The 17,810-nt window shown below is 40.8% G+C and overlaps 2 protein-coding genes across 2 annotated transcripts in view; one reads left to right on the forward strand and one right to left on the reverse strand.

The window, feature by feature from the left end:
• The window catches only part of gatb (glutamyl-tRNA(Gln) amidotransferase, subunit B), a 38,207-nt gene extending 24,165 nt beyond the window's left edge, over nucleotides 1-14,042 (reverse strand). Inside the window, exons 1-3 of the mRNA XM_072463993.1 lie at nucleotides 13,843-14,042; nucleotides 13,220-13,373; nucleotides 12,045-12,158 (exon numbers count right to left, since the gene is read on the reverse strand). Of these exons, the coding sequence (XP_072320094.1) occupies nucleotides 12,045-12,158; nucleotides 13,220-13,373; nucleotides 13,843-13,991 (417 nt within the window). The 5' untranslated portion in view covers nucleotides 13,992-14,042. The remainder of the gene's footprint in view (nucleotides 1-12,044; nucleotides 12,159-13,219; nucleotides 13,374-13,842) is intronic.
• Nucleotides 14,043-14,213: 171 nt separating this feature from the next.
• Nucleotides 14,214-14,922, forward strand: dctpp1 (dCTP pyrophosphatase 1). The gene has a single exon (XM_072464003.1). It carries the CDS (start codon nucleotides 14,226-14,228, stop codon nucleotides 14,742-14,744), a length of 519 nt encoding a protein of 172 aa, XP_072320104.1. The 5' UTR covers nucleotides 14,214-14,225; the 3' UTR covers nucleotides 14,745-14,922.
• The last annotated feature ends 2,888 nt before the right edge of the window (nucleotides 14,923-17,810 follow it).

A 17,810-nucleotide genomic window follows, 5' to 3' on the forward strand; every position in this document is an offset into this window, starting at 1 on the left:
CCATATAAACTCAAAGAAAAGTGGAGAACAGTGGCACATGAGCTCTTAGAGAAAAATAAAACCCGAGCAGGATTTTCTGACCTGGTGGCATTTATTGAAAAACAAGCTAGTATTTTACTAGACCCTCTCTTTGGTGAAATCCAAGATGTCTCCAGAAAAACCTATCAAAAACCCACTGTGGCAATAGACTCAAGACCTCAGCTGCGTCCACAGAGAAATAAGAGCAGCAGTTTTGTCATGACCATAAACAACTGTAAAACTGTGTGTTGTATTTGTGGAAAAGCAAATCATTCTCTGGATCAGTGTGAAAACCTAAAAGCACAGAAACATGATGTAAAAGTACAACTGCTTAAAAACAATGGAATTTGCTTTGGTTGCTTAAACAAGGGACATGTGAGTAAATTATGTAAAAGAAGAATGACTTGTGAATACTGTCAAGGCAGACATCCAAGTGTGCTACATTTACACCGCTCAATGGACAGTTCAAATCTGCAACAGAAACAATCGGTCAGTGGCACATTATTTTCAATGGAAAAGAGAAAGAGTTGTGATACTGGGGCTGGAAGTGACTGTAAACTGTCGATAGTGCCTGTACAGCTAAAAGCGGCAAAAGGAGACAAGACAATCGAGACATACGCTTTCCTTGACCCTGGAAGCACAGCCACATTCTGCACAGAAAACATCATGAGACAACTTAATATCAACGGGAAAAAGACACAAGTTTTGTTGCAAACAATGGGACAAAGAAAGCCAGTTGACAGCTATGAAATAAGTGGTTTACAAGTTAGTGATGTAAATGGAAATAACTATCGACCTGGAAAAAACGTACAATCAGACAAATATTCCAGTGACAAAACGAAACATATTCACGCAAACTGACATCGACAAATGGCCTTATCTAAAGGAAATACAAATCAAACAAATTGATGCGGACGTGGAACTCCTGATTGGAGTAGATGTGCCAAAGGCAATGGAACCATGGCAGATTATAAATAGTCATGGTAACGGCCCCTATGCTGTAAGAACTTTACTTGGATGGGTGGTGAATGGGCCACTCAATTCTGCAGCTGTGGACCGACATGGTAGACCCGGCATCAGTAAACCGCATTTCAATTGAAAACTTGGAGACTATTTTGAGGCAACAATATAGTCATGACTTTCCTGAAAAAGAATGTGAAGAAAGGCCCCAAATGTCAGTGGAGGACACGAAGTTCATGAATATGATGACACAAGACGCCACATGGAAAGATGATCACTATTACTTACCATTGCCACTCCGCAACAGAGACACTGTCATGCCTAATAACTCTCATCTTGCTGAACAAAGAGCTCAATATCTGGCTAAAAAGTTCAAACACAACAACAGTTTTTCAGAGGAATACATATCATTTATGGATGACATAACTAAAGGTTATGCTGAAAAGGTGCCATCAAAGGAGCTGCACATACAAAAAGGCCAAGTGTGGTACATCCCCCATCATGGTGTGTATCACAGGCGGAAAAAGACTCTCCGAGTTGTGTTTGATTGTACGTCATCGTTTCAAGGCACGTCCCTCAATAAAGAGCTGCTGCAGGGACCTGATTTGACAAACTCACTACTTGGTGTGCTGCTAAGATTCCGTCAAGAACAAGTCGCAGTAATGGGAGATATTGAAGGAATGTTTCACCAGGTGAGAGTGAATGAAGAGGATTCAAACTTTCTGAGATTTCTATGGTGGCCAAATGGAGATGTGAGCCAACCCTTGCAGCAATATAGAATGAAAGTTCATCTATTTGGCGCCATCTCCTCACCAAGCTGCGCCAATTTTGCACTGAAAAAGACAGCAGATGACAACAAGCAAAGTTTCACAGCTACAGCAGTTGACACAATCAAATCAAACTTCTATGTGGACGACTGCCTCAAATCTGTCCCAACAGAAAAGGAAGCCATTCATCTAGTCAAAGAGTTGAGTGAACTATGCGCCAAAGGTGGATTCAAACTGACTAAATGGGTCAGCAATAGTCGTTCTGTTCTGTTTTCTATTCCAGAAGAAAATCAAGCTAAACAGATTAAAGCACTTGACTTGGACAGAGACAAACTACCAGTGGAAAGAGCCTTGGGCATGACATGGAATATAGAGAGTGACACCTTTGGGTTTCAGATTTCAGTCAAAACTAAATCACTAACCAGAAGAGCAATTCTCTCTACTGTAAGTTCTGTCTATGATCCCTTGGGCCTGGTAGCACCATTCGTGTTGAAAGCAAAACTTATTCTACAAACACTCTGTCAGCTGAAATGTGGATGGGATACAATAATTCCCGATGAACTGTCACAACGTTATGAAAGACGGTTGTTTGAACTGGAACAACTAAAACATTTTCAAATAAATCGATGCCTAAACCCAAAAGACTTTGGCAAACCAGCGACCGCTCAATTACATCACTTCTCCGATGCAAGCGAACAAGGGTACGGCACTGCAAGCTACCTGAGAGTCACCAACAGCTCAGGACACCTTCATGTGGCTTTAATTTTGGGAAAAGCAAGAGTAACACCTCTAAAGAAAATGACTATCCCCAGATTGAAGCTCACAGCTGCCACTCTTGCTGTCCGTGTGGATCGCATGTTAAAAGCAGAGCTAAAAATGGACTTAAAAGAATCCGTTTACTGGACAGACAGTCAGTCTGTTTTGAAATACATTCGAAACCAGTCAAGAAGATTTCAAATTTTTGTTGCAAACCGTATTGCCGTTATCCAGGCATTGTCCTTTGTGGACCAGTGGAGATATGTGGATTCAAGGCAAAACCCTGCAGATGATGCCTCACGTGGTTTGAGCATTGAGGCTTTCCTAAAATCCAAAAGATGGATAAAAGGACCAGCTTTCTTAGAACAAAATGAAAAACAATGGCCACCGATTCCGGAGGCAATGAAATATCCTGTTTCAAATGAGGACCTCGAGGTCAAAAAGGATGTCTTTGTGAACACTGTCAATGTTGCACAAATAAGTCCCACCAGCAAACTAATGGAGTATTTTTCGGATTGGAATAAACTCAAAAGAAGTGTTGCATGGATCCTGAAGTTTAAGGGACTGTTACTGAAAAGGACAAAAAGAAAAAAGGAAAATTTTAAAGAAAATGAGAATAGGTTGACAGTGAAAGATGTTGAATATGCTGAACAATGTATTATTGCATATGAACAAAGACAACATTACAAACAGGAAATTGACCTTATTGAACGGAAAAAATACAGCCCTAAGAACAGTTCAATCTACAAAATGGACCCCAGGCTGGACCACGAGGGACTGTTGAGAGTTGGTGGCAGGATCAACAAACTGTCTATGCCCATAGAAATAAAAAATCCTATCATTTTGCCTAAAAGGTCCCACATCTCTAAACTGATCCTCAAAGCCATCCATGAGCAAATTGGTCATACCGGTCGAAACCATATCCTGTCAAAATTACATCAAAAATACTGGATGTCCTCTGCTAATGCTGCCGCACGCAACATCATCAGAACCTGTGTTTATTGCCGGCGAATGCAGTCTGCGGCTGGAGAGCAGAAGATGGCAGATCTTCCAGAAGATCGAGTATTGCCTAACATGCCACCATTCAGCACAGTTGGTGTGGACTATTTTGGAACATTTGAAACAAAACGGGGTCGAGCTACTGTGAAAAGATGGGGTGTAATCTTCACTTGTTTAAACACTCGAGCAGTGCATTTGGAAGTAGCCAGCAGTCTGGACACGAGCTCATGTATAAATGCAGTCCGAAGATTCATATGTCGCAGAGGAACTGTATCAAGTATCAGATCAGACCAAGGCACAAACCTCGTTGGTGCAGATAAAGAACTTAAAAGATCACTGGAAGAGTTAAATCACGACAAGATTAGTGAAACACTCCTAAACAAAGGCATAAACTGGATATTCAACCCTGCAGGAGGAGCCCACCATGGAGGTGTATGGGAGAGACTTATCCGAACTCTGAAAAGGATATTGTGCTCTATAATGAAGGAACAAGTCATGGATGATGAGGCCCTACAAACAGTGCTCTGCGAAGTGGAAGCAATAATGAATGACATGCCCATCACAACAGTAACAGATGACAAAAATGATGTGGAACCATTAACACCAAACCATCTCCTGCTGCTTAAAACTAAGCCTGTTCTGCCTCCAGGATTATTTGACAAAGATGACATATACTCTAGGAAAAGATGGAGACAAGTGCAGTACCTCGCTGACCTTTTTTGGAGAAAATGGGTCAGAGAATATCTCCCAATAATGCAGCAAAGAAACAAATGGAACAAAGTCAAAAGAAATTTACAACCAGGTGATGTTGTTGTTGTCGTGGATCACACGGCTCCCAGGAACTCATGGATCCTAGGACGGGTCCTGCAAACAACGCCTGGAAGTAAAGGATTAGTGCGAAGTGCTCTTATTAAAACTAAGACTGGTATTCTGCAACGTCCTGTGACCAAACTATGTTTGGTATCTATATGTTTGGTATCTATCTATCTATCTATATATATCTATATATATATATATATATCTATATATCTATATATCTATAGATACAGGAACAGACAGCTGTGGGGCTCACGGGTGGGCGGGGCACACACGCGCTCTGAGACTACTCACGGGTTGGGCGGGGGAGCCAGATCGCTCTTCGCAAGGGTGGGGGCGAATATCAAACCAAGCCGTCTGCATTTCCGGGTTGGTGAGGGGGTCCAAGGTCTGGGTGATATTTCTTAACTATTATGTTAAGGGTGTTGCACAACCCTTATTATTGTCAATTATACACTTAGGATAGACTACGAAACGTGAAAAAAAGCACGTTATGGCACCTTTAATAAACAGTGAATAAACCAGATAAATTTAGTTTATTTCAGTCTGCAGTTAAGCCCTGTGTTTGATAGAAGTCCTTGTTCATGTGTCTTCAACTTAATTGAGCCAAGTAGCTTGTGTTATGCTGTTATAACATTATGCAAAAATGGCATGAGTTCAGCCGGACTCATTAGGTCCGGACCTGAACCTAAACCTCTGGATTCGAATCCGGACTTGAACCTGAACGTGGGTTTAGGTCTGCATCCTTAACGGTAACGCTAGGATCCACTCCTCCGATTGGTCGACCTCCGTGACGCTCAAAGTGACAGGTGCATTCAACCAATCGACTTGAAGCGTGAACTCTCAAAAGAGAAAATCAAGATGGCACAATACTTCTAATAACAATAATAAGCATACTGGTAGAAACTATAACAGAACCTTTACAGAGAGACAAACACATGAATTAAAGACTGAACAGCTGTACAATTAGAGACTGTCATGACTTAAGCAGTATTCAAAGTAGTTCACGTGGGCTCCTTATGCGCTCTACGGGTCATTTGTCACCCGTCCTCACGCGGCCCTCTCATGTTCTGCAGCTAATCCAATTCTGAAGAAGGAACCCTCGTCAGACAACCCCATTAATCATTTAATGAGCAACTGTGGTGTTTTACAAAACGCAATCAGGGCTTTTGTGGACCGTTTCAATAATGTACGAGGCAATTTACAACTGTATTTTTCAAACAGCGCGATCATTTCCGCCCCGAGTCACGCCCTTTGCTTTACAACTACTGATTGCTGAAGTTTAATTAATGAAATGAAAAGTAAAATGACCCAAGTGTAATTAAGCTTGTTTATCCATTGGGTTTCACGGGAACATCGCATTATAGAGAGATCGTTAGGGAATAGTCTCTAATTCCTGTTTTCTCCAGTTTTTCAAAGATTCAATTTTTTTTTTTAATCTTGGGACTGACCAAAAGGATGACAATAGTTGTTAAGTATTAAAAGTTGTAGCACTATATACACCCACCATCATGATTCTTTTCAGTTGAGAGGACAACTGTATTTTCCTTTTTTCATAGTTTAGGCCGGGGTGTGATTTATTCTTACATGAATACTTATACTCCGGAGTGACTTATATGTGATATTATTTGTTATTTTCACACTTGCAACTGCATTTCATACTCCAGTGCAACTTTTATAAAAAAAAATCTTCTCTATTATGCATTTTTTGGCTGGTGCGACTTATATATAGTCACACCGGAGTATAATAAAGTATGGTAATAGTTTATTCCTTGTAATACTGTCCTCACCAAAAGAAGAGAACAGACCAACGATCTATTTAAAGGAAAATTAACACTTGAGATGCACTTCGGTGCGACTTATAGTCCAGAAAATACCGTATAAACGAGATGATCAATATGGCAAATGTATGGGCCAAACCCCCCTGACCCGCTGAACAAAACCATGAGATAAAACTCTTTAATATCACAAACTCGACCTACGTAGGCTTCTCTCTGCGCAGCAGATGGGGCCAAAGCCGCGCGGTAAACAAAAGGGTGTTTGGAGCCGCCCTGCCTGTGTCGTGGAGGTGTTTGGCGGCGGATAGAAAGTGTAATCTGGCATTATCGTCCATGCTGCGCGTGTCAACAACTGAGAACGGATCCGATGGAGGTGATGCAATCTTGGGTAAACACGGCGGAGAGCAAGAGGGAGCCGGCGGTAATCCTGACACTTCTGGAGGGGATTTTAAGGGGGAATTTGGAGAGAGTACACACAAGAGGGGAGATGATGTATCCTGATGATAGAAATATACCGCTGTCTCTTTTAAATAAGACAACAATATATTTCCCTCTAAATATATAACGTGAAGTGGTGTAAAACAAGTGGTGTTTCAAGCAGGGAATTAGAACATCTGAACACATTTAATCCACACGCTAAAAACGACTGAAATACACACATTTTAATAAGCGCCATTTCGTAAGTTTTGTCGGCTGAATGTTAAGACAGCATTACTGTAATATGACTTTATTTTAAAAGATACCACTTATAAATATTTCTTTTTTTTTGGCAGTGGTCGATTATATTTCAAATGACTATACAATCCTGATTATTCTCATTGTTGGTCATTTGGTAGCCATTGGATACCTTTACTTAGAGGTTGAGACCGCAGCACATATGCCAGGCCCGAGTACTGTGAGTTTTGAGTTTCTACATGTCCTACCTGTCTCTCATCCCCATTTCACACTAAAACTGTCCTGTCTAATCAAACCTATGGGCCAAAACATTCTTAGTAATTGTTTTAAATAAGAAACGAGGTTTTAAATGATTACTGTATTTTCCAGACTATAAGTCGCACCTTTTTTCATAGTTTTGGCCGGGGTGCGAATTATACTTATATTTATACTTATATACTTATACTCCGGAGCGACTTATATGTGATATGATTTGTTATTTTCACACTTGCAACCGCTTTTCATACTCCAATGCAACTTGAATATGTTTTTTTCTTCTCTATTATGCATGTTTTGGCTAGTGCGACTTGTACTCCGGTGCGACTTATAGTCCGGAAAATACGGTAAAAAAAAAATATTTGTGGTTCTGAACCTTTACACCGTGACCTGTCAGACAATGTGATGTGAGAGTCCAATACTGTGCAACTTTTGTTCAAGCACAGTGCGGTCTAGAGGGTCAAAGGCTTTAAAGAGGTCGATGAAGAGGGCAGCGCCATGGTGTATTCATCTAGTGATTCTGATGTATCATTTAAAACTTTAAGCGGTTGTGGTGCCATGTTGAGGAGCTTAGAATATAAAATGGAGCAAGAAACTCATTATGTACAGTAAAGCAAGAAGTAAATAAAAATGTCTTAATTCACCACTACTCTTTTCCGCTGAGTGAATTGCTCTATCCCAGGAGATATTTTAACAATTGAATGAGCCGTCATCTACAATCTAACAATTCCTAGCGTTGAACCCTCCTCCCCAGAAGAATTCAACACTTGAAAGAGGTCTCTGTCATTTTAGAGTTCCCTTGACATTTGTCCTTTACATCTGAACCCGTCACTCACATCTGCAGCAGAACTACCTTCAGGCTCCAAGGGTACGAGGAACTTTGCCTTCTGAGAGCTCAATTACTGTGAAGAGCGGGGACTTGAGTAGTAGTATGAAGAGTAGTATGAACAGTAGTAGTGTGTACTGTAGTAGTATGAACAGTAGCAGTGTGTACAGTAGTAGTATAAACAGTAGTAGTGTGTACAGTAGTAGTATGTACAATAGTAGTAGTATGAACAGTAGTAGTATGAACAGTAGTGGTATGAACGGTAGTATTGTGTACAGTAGTAGTATGAACGGTAGTATTGTGTACAGTAGTAGTATAAACAGTAGTATTGTGTATAGTAGTAGTATGAACAGTAGTAGTATGAACAGTAGTAGTGTGTACAGTAGTAGTATGTACAGAAGTAGTATGTACAGTAGTAGTATGAACAGTAGTAGTATGTACAGTAGTAGTATCTACAGTAGTAGTATGTACAACAGTAGTAGTATGTACAGCAGTATTGTGTACAGTGGTAGTATGAACAGTAAGGTGGTAGTATGAACAGTAGTAGTATGTACAGTAGTAGTATGAACAGTAGTAGTATGTAGAATAGTATTATGTACAGAAGTAGTATGTACAGTAGTAGTATGAACAGTAGTAGTATGTACAGTAGTAGTATCTACAGTAGTAGTAGTATGTACAGTAGTAGTAGTAGTATGTACAGTAGTAGTAGTATGTACAGTAGTAGTAGTATGTACAGTAGTAGTATGTACAATAGTAGTAGTATGTACAGTAGTAGTAGTATGTACAGTAGTAGTAGTAGTAGTATGTACAGTAGTAGTATGTACAGTAGTAGTAGTATGTACAGTAGTAGTAGTAGTATGAACAGTAGTGGTATGAACGGTAGTATTGTGTATAGTAGTAGTATGAACAGTAGTAGTATGAACAGTAAGGTGGTAGTATGTACAGTAGTAGTATGTACAGTAGTAGTATGAACAGTAGTAGTATGAACAGTAGTAGTATGAACGGTAGTATTGTGTACAGTAGTAGTATGAACGATAGTATTGTGTATAGTAGTAGTATGAACAGTAGTAGTATGAACAGTAGTAGTGTGTACAGTAGTAGTGTGTACAGTAGTAGTGTGTACAGAAGTAGTATGTACAGTAGTAGTATGAACAGTAGTAGTATGTACAGTAGTAGTATCTACAGTAGTAGTATGTACAACAGTAGTAGTATGTACAATAGTAGTATGAACAGTAGTATTGTGTACAGTAGTAGTATGAACAGTAAGGTGGTAGTATGAACAGTAGTAGTATGTAGAGTAGTAGTATGTACAGTAGTAGTATGAACAGTAGTAGTAGTATGTACAGTAGTAGTAGTATGTACAGTAGTAGTAGTAGTATGTACAATAGTAGTAGTATGTACAGTAGTAGTAGTAGTAGTAGTATGTACAGTAGTAGTATGTACAATAGTAGTATGTACAGTAGTAGTAGCATGTACAGTAGTAGTAGTAGTATGTACAATAGTAGTAGTATGTACAGTAGTAGTAGTAGTATGTACAGTAGTAGTATGTACAATAGTAGTAGTATGTACAGTAGTAGTAGTATGTACAGTAGTAGTATGTACAGTAGTAGTAGTATGTACAGTAGTAGTGTGTACAATAGTAGTAGTATGTACAGTAGTAGTAGTATGTACAGTAGTAGTATGTACAGTAGTAGTAGTATGTACAGTAGTAGTAGTAGTATGTACAGTAGTAGTATGTACAATAGTAGTAGTATGTACAGTAGTAGTAGTATGTACAATAGTAGTAGTATGTACAGTAGTAGTAGTATGTACAGTAGTAGTAGTATGTACAGTAGTAGTGTGTACAATAGTAGTAGTATGTACAGTAGTAGTAGTATGTACAGTAGTAGTATGTACAGTAGTAGTAGTATGTACAGTAGTAGTGTGTACAATAGTAGTAGTATGTACAGTAGTAGTATGTACAGTAGTAGTAGTATGTACAGTGGTAGTGTGTACAATAGTAGTAGTATGTACAGTAGTAGTGTGTACAATAGTAGTACAATGTACAGTAGTAGTATGTACAGTAGTAGTATGTACAGTAGTAGTGTGTACAATAGTAGTAGTATGTACAGTAGTAGTATGTACCGTAGTAGTAGTATGTACAGTAGTAGTAGTATGTACAGTAGTAGTGTATACAATAGTAGTGTGTACAATAGTAGTTGTATGTACAGTAGTAGTATGTACAGTAGTAGTATATACAATAGTAGTAGTATGTACAGTAGTAGTGTGTACAGTAGTAGTGTGTACAGTAGTAGTAGTATGTACAGTAGTAGTAGTATGTACAGTAGTAGTATGTACAATATTAGTTGGATGTACAGTAGTAGTAGTAGTAGTATGTACAGTAGTAGTAGTATGTTCAGTAGTAGTAGAAGTATGTACAGTAGTAGTATGTACAATAGTAGAAGTATGTACAGTAGTAGTAGTAGTAGTAGTATGTACAGTAGTAGTAGTATGTACAGTAGTAGTAGTATTTACAGTAGTAGTAGTAGTATGTACAATAGTAGTGTGTACAATAGTAGTAGTGTGTACAGTAGTAGTAGTGTGTACAATAGTAGTAGTATGTACAGTAGTAGTAGTATGTACAGTAGTAGTAGTATGTACAATAGTAGTAGTATGTACAGTAGTAGTAGTATGTACAGTAGTAGTAGTAGTATGTACAATAGTAGTGTGTACAATAGTAGTAGTATGTACAGTAGTAGTAGTGTGTACAGTAGTAGTATTGTGTACAATAGTAGTAGTATGTACAGTAGTAGTAGTATGTACAGTAGTAGTATGTATAGTAGTAGTAGTATGTACAGTAGTAGTGTGTACAATAGTAGTAGTATGTACAGTAGTAGTATGTACAGTAGTAATAGTATGTACAGTAGTAGTGTGTACAATAGTAGTAGTATGTACAGTAGTAGTGTGTACAATAGTAGTACAATGTACAGTAGTAGTATGTACAGTAGTAGTATAAACAGTAGTAGTGTGTACAGTAGTAGTGTGTACAATAGTAGTAGTATGTACAGTAGTAGTATGTACAGTAGTAGTATGTACAGTAGTAATAGTATGTACAGTAGTAGTGTGTACAATAGTAGTAGTATGTACAGTAGTAGTGTGTACAATAGTAGTACAATGTACAGTAGTAGTATGTACAGTAGTAGTATAAACAGTAGTAGTGTGTACAGTAGTAGTGTGTACAATAGTAGTAGTATGTACAGTAGTAGTATGTACAGTAGTAGTATGTACAGTAGTAGTAGTATGTACAGTAGTAGTGTATACAATAGTAGTGTGTACAATAGTAGTAGTATGTACAGTAGTAGTATGTACAGTAGTAGTAGTATGTAGAGTAGTAGTGTGTACAATAGTAGTAGTATGTACAGTAGTAGTATGTACAGTAGTAGTGTGTACAATAGTAGTAGTATGTACAGTAGTAGTATGTACAGTAGTAGTGTGTACAATAGTAGTAGTATGTACAGTAGTAGTATGTACAGTAGTAGTAGTATATAGAGTAGTAGTGTGTACAATAGTAGTAGTATGTACAGTAGTAGTATGTACAGTGTGTTCTCAACTTCAATCTAACCCATTAAAGCCAAAACGAAGACAGAAAATATGCTTCACAAATACATGACATTATTGAGAAGCTCGTGCCTCACTATTTGACAAGCAAATTGAAGAAAACAATGGGAAAGTATCAAGACTTCTGTCCCGTAAGCACTTGCAGCATTTCTTAATTGATCCAAGCTCCTGTGTCTTTTATAGCACTGCAGAGGGGATATTTGGCTTGTATTATCCCAAAGCAACAAAACCATTAGAAAACAACGGCAGGTACTTTAAAGAAATGGCTTGTTGAAGTCTGTAATAGCGCCACATACACATATATACTCCTCGAGTCGCTGTCTATCGGCGAGAATCCATTTAGCAGCTATAGTACTTTGTAAACTTCAGTAGAGCGACTCAAAGACTCAAACGACGGTGCGTTTAAAAGCGTGTCTCTCGAAATGAGCGGCAGAGAGGCAAACGACCAGTGGATAATGTCAGCAAGACTCCCTCGCATCAACAATTACGCCGCCGGAGTTCACTGGGGGGAACTCGAGGACAAGTCGACGGTTCGGTTCGGCAGAGTGGGATAATGTACAGGACGACGCCTACAGTACGGTCGGTTGCTGTACTTACGGGGAGGTCGGCGTAGAAGTAGTGTTTCCGGTCGAACAGGGACTTTTGGTTGATGGAGCAGCCGAGAGCAAGGGCCGTCATGACCGCAGCCTCGACGCATCGCTTGTTCAGGACCTAAAGACGCATTAAAAAAACATAATACGCCTTCTTTAATGTATGCCAATAACACATCATCTCAATGTTTTTCAGTAGAGTATTATGTTTTACTTTGGCTGCTTCCGTTTCATTTCTACAGCAAAGCAGATGTTTACACAAGTTCTATTTCCTGATCTGATTCTGGTGTACAGCTTGTTTGCAAAGACATTTAATGCTGGGTAATGGCAGTGTCTTACCAGCTGCACAACAAACAGTACAATAAACACTGCTAGTCCTGAATACGTGCCATCCTCTGTAGTAATCATCATGTCCAGTACTGTTACATAATATGAATCCTCACTGGTACAACTCATTGGTCACTTTATCTGCAATTTATTCTGTCCATATGCAGCACTGTACATAGAGACTCACTTATTGAACAGAAGGGTTTTGTTGCCTTATATTTTTGCTGTACCTGAACAATCTGCGTTAGAGCTAAGTCTATATTTAATAGATATTTATCCTGATTGTTGATTGTCTGATTCTTGAACTGGAATTTCCCCATTGTGGGACAAAAAAAACAGTTTTTACCAATCCAAACAACCGTACACCGCCAGTGAAATCTGAACCAATTACCTTCTGGTTGAAATTCAAATTCTTATCAAGTAAAATATCTTTATCTAACAGATCATGAATAATTCGATTTTCACAAAAAAGATGCTCCCTGAGAACGTCTTGTTTGAGTACACTTACCAACAAACTCTTTTTTTTAATCAAAAACACAAAATGTGCTACTTTCCTGAGTCATAAACCCACTTTTTAGAGTCTGTGTATTGTCCAGATAACAATGATTCAAATAATAAATACATTTTTGTGGGGCAGAAGAGCAGGGAAGACTTTCAGCAAATTGTCTGAGCCGGTATTTGCTCTCACAGCGCTGAGGCCGGCCGCACAGAACCTGGCATAAGTGCTACATCTTAAACGACTCCACCACCAGCTCAGCACTAGCTGATATTTCAGTAATCCTTTTGTCGCGACTCTCGATTAAACCGACTTCGGCTTCAGCCCGCGTCCAGAGCACAAGAGTTCGAGTGACGTACGGGTAACGTGCCGGGCAAGGACGCGTCAAAGAACGACACCAGGGAGTTCGGGGGCGAGGAGAAGCGAACGGGCGAGGCGGAGAACAGTTTGGTGTCGGAGCGGATCTGAGCGTGGATCTCTAATCCCACCACGGCCACCAGCGGCTGAAGAGAGCTGCGACACAAACACACACAAAACACACAAAATACAGCACTTTAAAGACTTTAAAGAAGACATCAATGAATCTACAGACTACAGCTACAGCGCGTACACAATGGTGGAATATCCTTACATTATAATACCTGGATGCACATTATTAAGATAAGATAAGATAAGATAATCCTTTATTGTCCCACATGGGGAAATTTCATTGGTGCAACGCAGGTAGATACAGAGGTAGATACAGAAGAACAGATCACTTGTTATACAGAATTATGCAGAATTAGCCTTTTGTTTAGTTTCCCCAAAATTACATTCTTAAAATGCTAAATTAAGCACTTTTTTAACGTTTAAACTTGAAAGCATAACAGAAACTTTGAATTAGACCTTTATAATGTGCAATATAATGTTGATAAATACATCTGACAGCGTTGTGTTGCTAAGGACACAAGGGGAAATATCAACCTCGAGCCGGTTGTCGTACCTTTTCGGCTTCGCTTGTGGCTGACTATTGCGCGTTGCTGCTGATACACTTATTCTTCTGCATAAAAACAAAGAAATAGGATACAAACGACGCCTGTGTTTATTAAAATGACACAGAAGTGCACTTGCGGCTGCTCCGGGGGCCGCCATGCTTCCGTCTGTCGCGCACGTCAATGTTGTGAATGGGAATTGTAGTTTTTGGAAGTGTCCGCGAACGCTGGAGCCGAGTGGACAGTTCGCGGAGAAATAACTACAAATCCCGAGTCGCAGACGCGGTGAGCTTTCTACGGAAGTTGCGTCACATCCGGCATTCGTCAACTGGCGGGAGGATAAGTTCCGTCGCTGACACGGCTGCGATCGAGCTGCAACTTTTACCGGGAGAAAATGATGGCTGGCAACGGTAAAGACTCCCGCGGGCTTAACGGCGAGGAGTTAACGGTGAACGGCGTCACCACCACGACAACAACAACAACGGAACCGTCGTCTCCGTCCACGGCGCCGCTGCGGAACGGCGGCGGCGCGGAGCGGTTCGCGTTCAGCCCGGCGCCCACCATGGAGGACGTGCGGCGGCTGCAGGCGGAGTTCACCGACGAGCGCGACTGGAGCCAGTTCCACCAGCCGCGCAACCTGCTCCTGGCCATGGTGGGCGAGGTGGGCGAGGTGGCGGAGTTGTTCCAGTGGAAGGGCGAGGCGGCGGAGGGGCTGCCGGGCTGGAGCGACGGCGAGCGCGAGCAGCTGGCGCACGAGCTCAGCGACGTGCTCATCTACCTGCTGGAGCTCGCGGAGAAGTGCCGCGTGGACCTGCCGCGCGCCGTGCTCGCGAAGATGGCGCTGAACCGGCAGAAGTACCCCGCGGGCAAGGTGCACGGCTCCGCCAAGAAGTACACGGAGTACAAGGACTGAACACGGGAACTGCCAAATACTGACTTTGAATGCGGTTTTATAAAGAGTTTTACAGTTCAACAAGTCGTCTGCTGCCGTGTTGAGAGTGGAGGATGTTGCTTTTTATCCTGTTAATTATTGGCATCCATTTAAAGCACATTAACGATGCACTTGTGACTTGGCTCAAACTTTTTAAATCCTGTTTTTAGCCTGATAAGTTCATGTTCACTCTTCCAGCAGAACAAACTGAACGTGTTGTGCCTTTGGGGCAAGAAAAACAAGTTTGTGACTGGCAGCACCACTGTTTTGTGTCTCGGTGGCACCAGTGTGTTAACTGGGTGTTTTTGTTTTTTTGTAGTTTGAGTGAAAAAAGAATGCATGATTGTATGTTTAGTCTTTCTGTTGTTTTCAGTAAGTGTGGGAGTGTCATATTTTTGCCGACATAAAAGCTGTCAAACGTTTTTCCCAAAGTAAAATTGGCATCACTCAGTTCTGTGTGTGTTGACTCATTATTTACACGTGGTGAGAAGGAGAAATGGCTGTTTTGGTCAGTGGGACGTGTGTGTTTTGTGTTAAATTTCTCGCCACTAAGTTACAAAAAACAAATGACCCATTATAACTTAAACACATGTTTGGTTTATGTAACCGTTTTGCTTGATTCCATACTGAGTCAATGTGTCATGTCCCATTTGAATAGTTTGTGTATTGTAGGACATGCCAACAATTACATTAGAACAATACATTTCAGTCTTGGGATGATTTGAAGTATTACAATCTCAGAGGTGATTTTTGTATCTTTGATGTATAATGAAGGTGATACAAATGACATTTTATCTTCATTTCCAAAGCAGATTTAGGCAACCATATTTCTTTAATAACCAGTTACAATCCAATACATTGAATAGGACTGGGTATTGCCCTCGCGATACGATACGTATCTTGATACAGGGGTCACGATACGTATCCCGATACTTGTATATTCCGATACAATTCCCTCATTACAATACGTATCCAGAATTTTTTTTTTATAAAGGGTCTTAAAAATTTAGGGATCATCTCAAAATGGGTTGAAGCTGAAAAGACGTAATATTTTTCCTCTTGGGGGGGGGGGACCTACATTTCGTCTTTTTGTTGCTTTGAAGCTTCAATACATCGTTGTGGCAGTAATTGTTTTGAAATGCTAAAAATCTCTGAACGAGCATTAGGCCAACATTAGGCGGTGGGTGAGGCGCGGAGCACGGGGAGTGTGTACAGGGGAGCACGGCGGCCCACCGCGGCGCGCACCGCGGCCCGTGCGCACGGTTTGTTGTGATCACGGCGCGCAGTGGCCCGTACGAGGGAGAACCCGCCCCACTCCCCGCGCTGGCCACGATGCGCCGTGGACCATGTGGATTGAGTAAACAAACATGTGCAACAGGTGACATTATTTGGAGAGTTCATAACTTCTACTGATAAACATACCAAAGGATGTTCAGGGACTAAAGGTGAGCAGGGTTTATCAAGCTACTATCGTTTTATCAACGCGTTAACATTTTATGTGAAGCCAGTCTTTCGTCTTTTGAGGGGGGAGGGGGTCCAGAGAGAGACGAAAAAAATTACGTCTTTTTAGCTTCAACCCATTTTGAGAAGATCCCTTACCAAATGTTTTTTTTTTTTTTACTCTGGATAAGAAAATGTATGAAATGTCATGTTTATCCACAAAGCACTTATTTATAAATCCATTCTGCTCTAATAACTTCATACATCCAACTGATCCAAATAGAAATATAAGGAACACATTCTAGTAAAGTATTGTATGTTTCATGGTCTGAACATGCTGCAGCAGCATCTTCTGCACAGATCAGCTTCTGATCAGGTCCACAGCTCCTTCTCACCTCGGCCCAGAGGAGCAGCACAAACAGCAGATCAAAAGTACTATTCCACCTCCTTTAAAGCCTACGGGCCACAAAAATCATATTTTGAACACAACCCTAACACTGATCAATATAATGTTCGTCTATATTGTCTTATAAATCCAAAATGTTGACAATGGCAACTGCAATAATGATTGTACGTTCATGGGGGGAAAATACTCCTTTTTAAAATGTAAAATATAACATTGTGAATTATTAAACATACATTTTACAAATCAGCATCCTGGAAATGACAAAAAGTGTTCACCAAGTTACCAACATGCTCAATACAATCATGTCATCTTTAAATGTGTGGTTTTGTAATGCTTTTCATAAATCGAACACAAACTCTAAGCTAATGTATTAATACATTTTCCTATTTTAATATCACGATCATACTTCATGCTCCATCCATCCACACAGCTTCACACATCTGCAGTGTTTCCACTTATTAAGCCTTATTTGTAGATCTTGCTCTTCGCAGAGTTAAAAGTCACGTTCCCATGGCAACCCTATCTGAAGATGCACATGGGGCTTAATTACTTTTGACAAGTCTTGAATTCGAGTTGGCTTCCTGTTTACCCGGGCCAGCCAGCCAGATCTAGTCAGGCCGGGTGGCGCGCCTCGACTCCAAACTAATGTTCGACATCTTGTTTTTCCATCTCGCAGATAAGCTCTTATACAGACGTTGTTTTTTTTCAGAGCGAATATCGCATGCCTCGGTTCCCGTCTATCATTTTGTACCATTTCCTCCCTCTTATCGTTATCAGCGGCGCGCACAGACAGAGACGGTGCGGGGGAGCTGTCAGATGTGAGCAGGAGGGTTAGAGCGGCGGGGGGTCCGGTCCCACACGCCCGGGCACGCACCAATCAGGCAAAGTGTTCAGCGGATCACGGCGAAACGTCTCATATCTTCCTCTTGGAGCGGTTGTATTGAGAGGCGACTTAAAACGCCGCGAGGGATTAAACCAGACCCGGCGTCGCGGCAATTTGACGTCACGAAGTTCGAGTAGAAAACAATACGCTTTACCGGAGCTTGCATTTGACCCGTCTTTCAAGGCCGACCTGTCCGGAGCCGTCTGATTACTGTGTTTGCTTTGATTTGTTTGAAAAGGCGTCAGGGAATCGGAGCTAAAGAACCAGCGCTGGGACGTCACTGTTGTGAAGTGGCATGAGTTCCAGGCACAGGTCCAGA

Source organism: Eucyclogobius newberryi, unplaced genomic scaffold (assembly GCF_026437365.1).
Source record: "Eucyclogobius newberryi isolate DKJ021-1_F unplaced genomic scaffold, fEucNew1.0.hap1 SCAF_4, whole genome shotgun sequence".
Classification (NCBI taxonomy): domain Eukaryota; kingdom Metazoa; phylum Chordata; class Actinopteri; order Gobiiformes; family Gobiidae; genus Eucyclogobius; species Eucyclogobius newberryi.

Coding starts and splice junctions, on each gene's coding strand:
- dctpp1 (XM_072464003.1), top strand. CDS start 14,226: ATGATGGCTGGCAACGGTAAAGACTCCCGCGGGCTTAACGGCGAGGAG.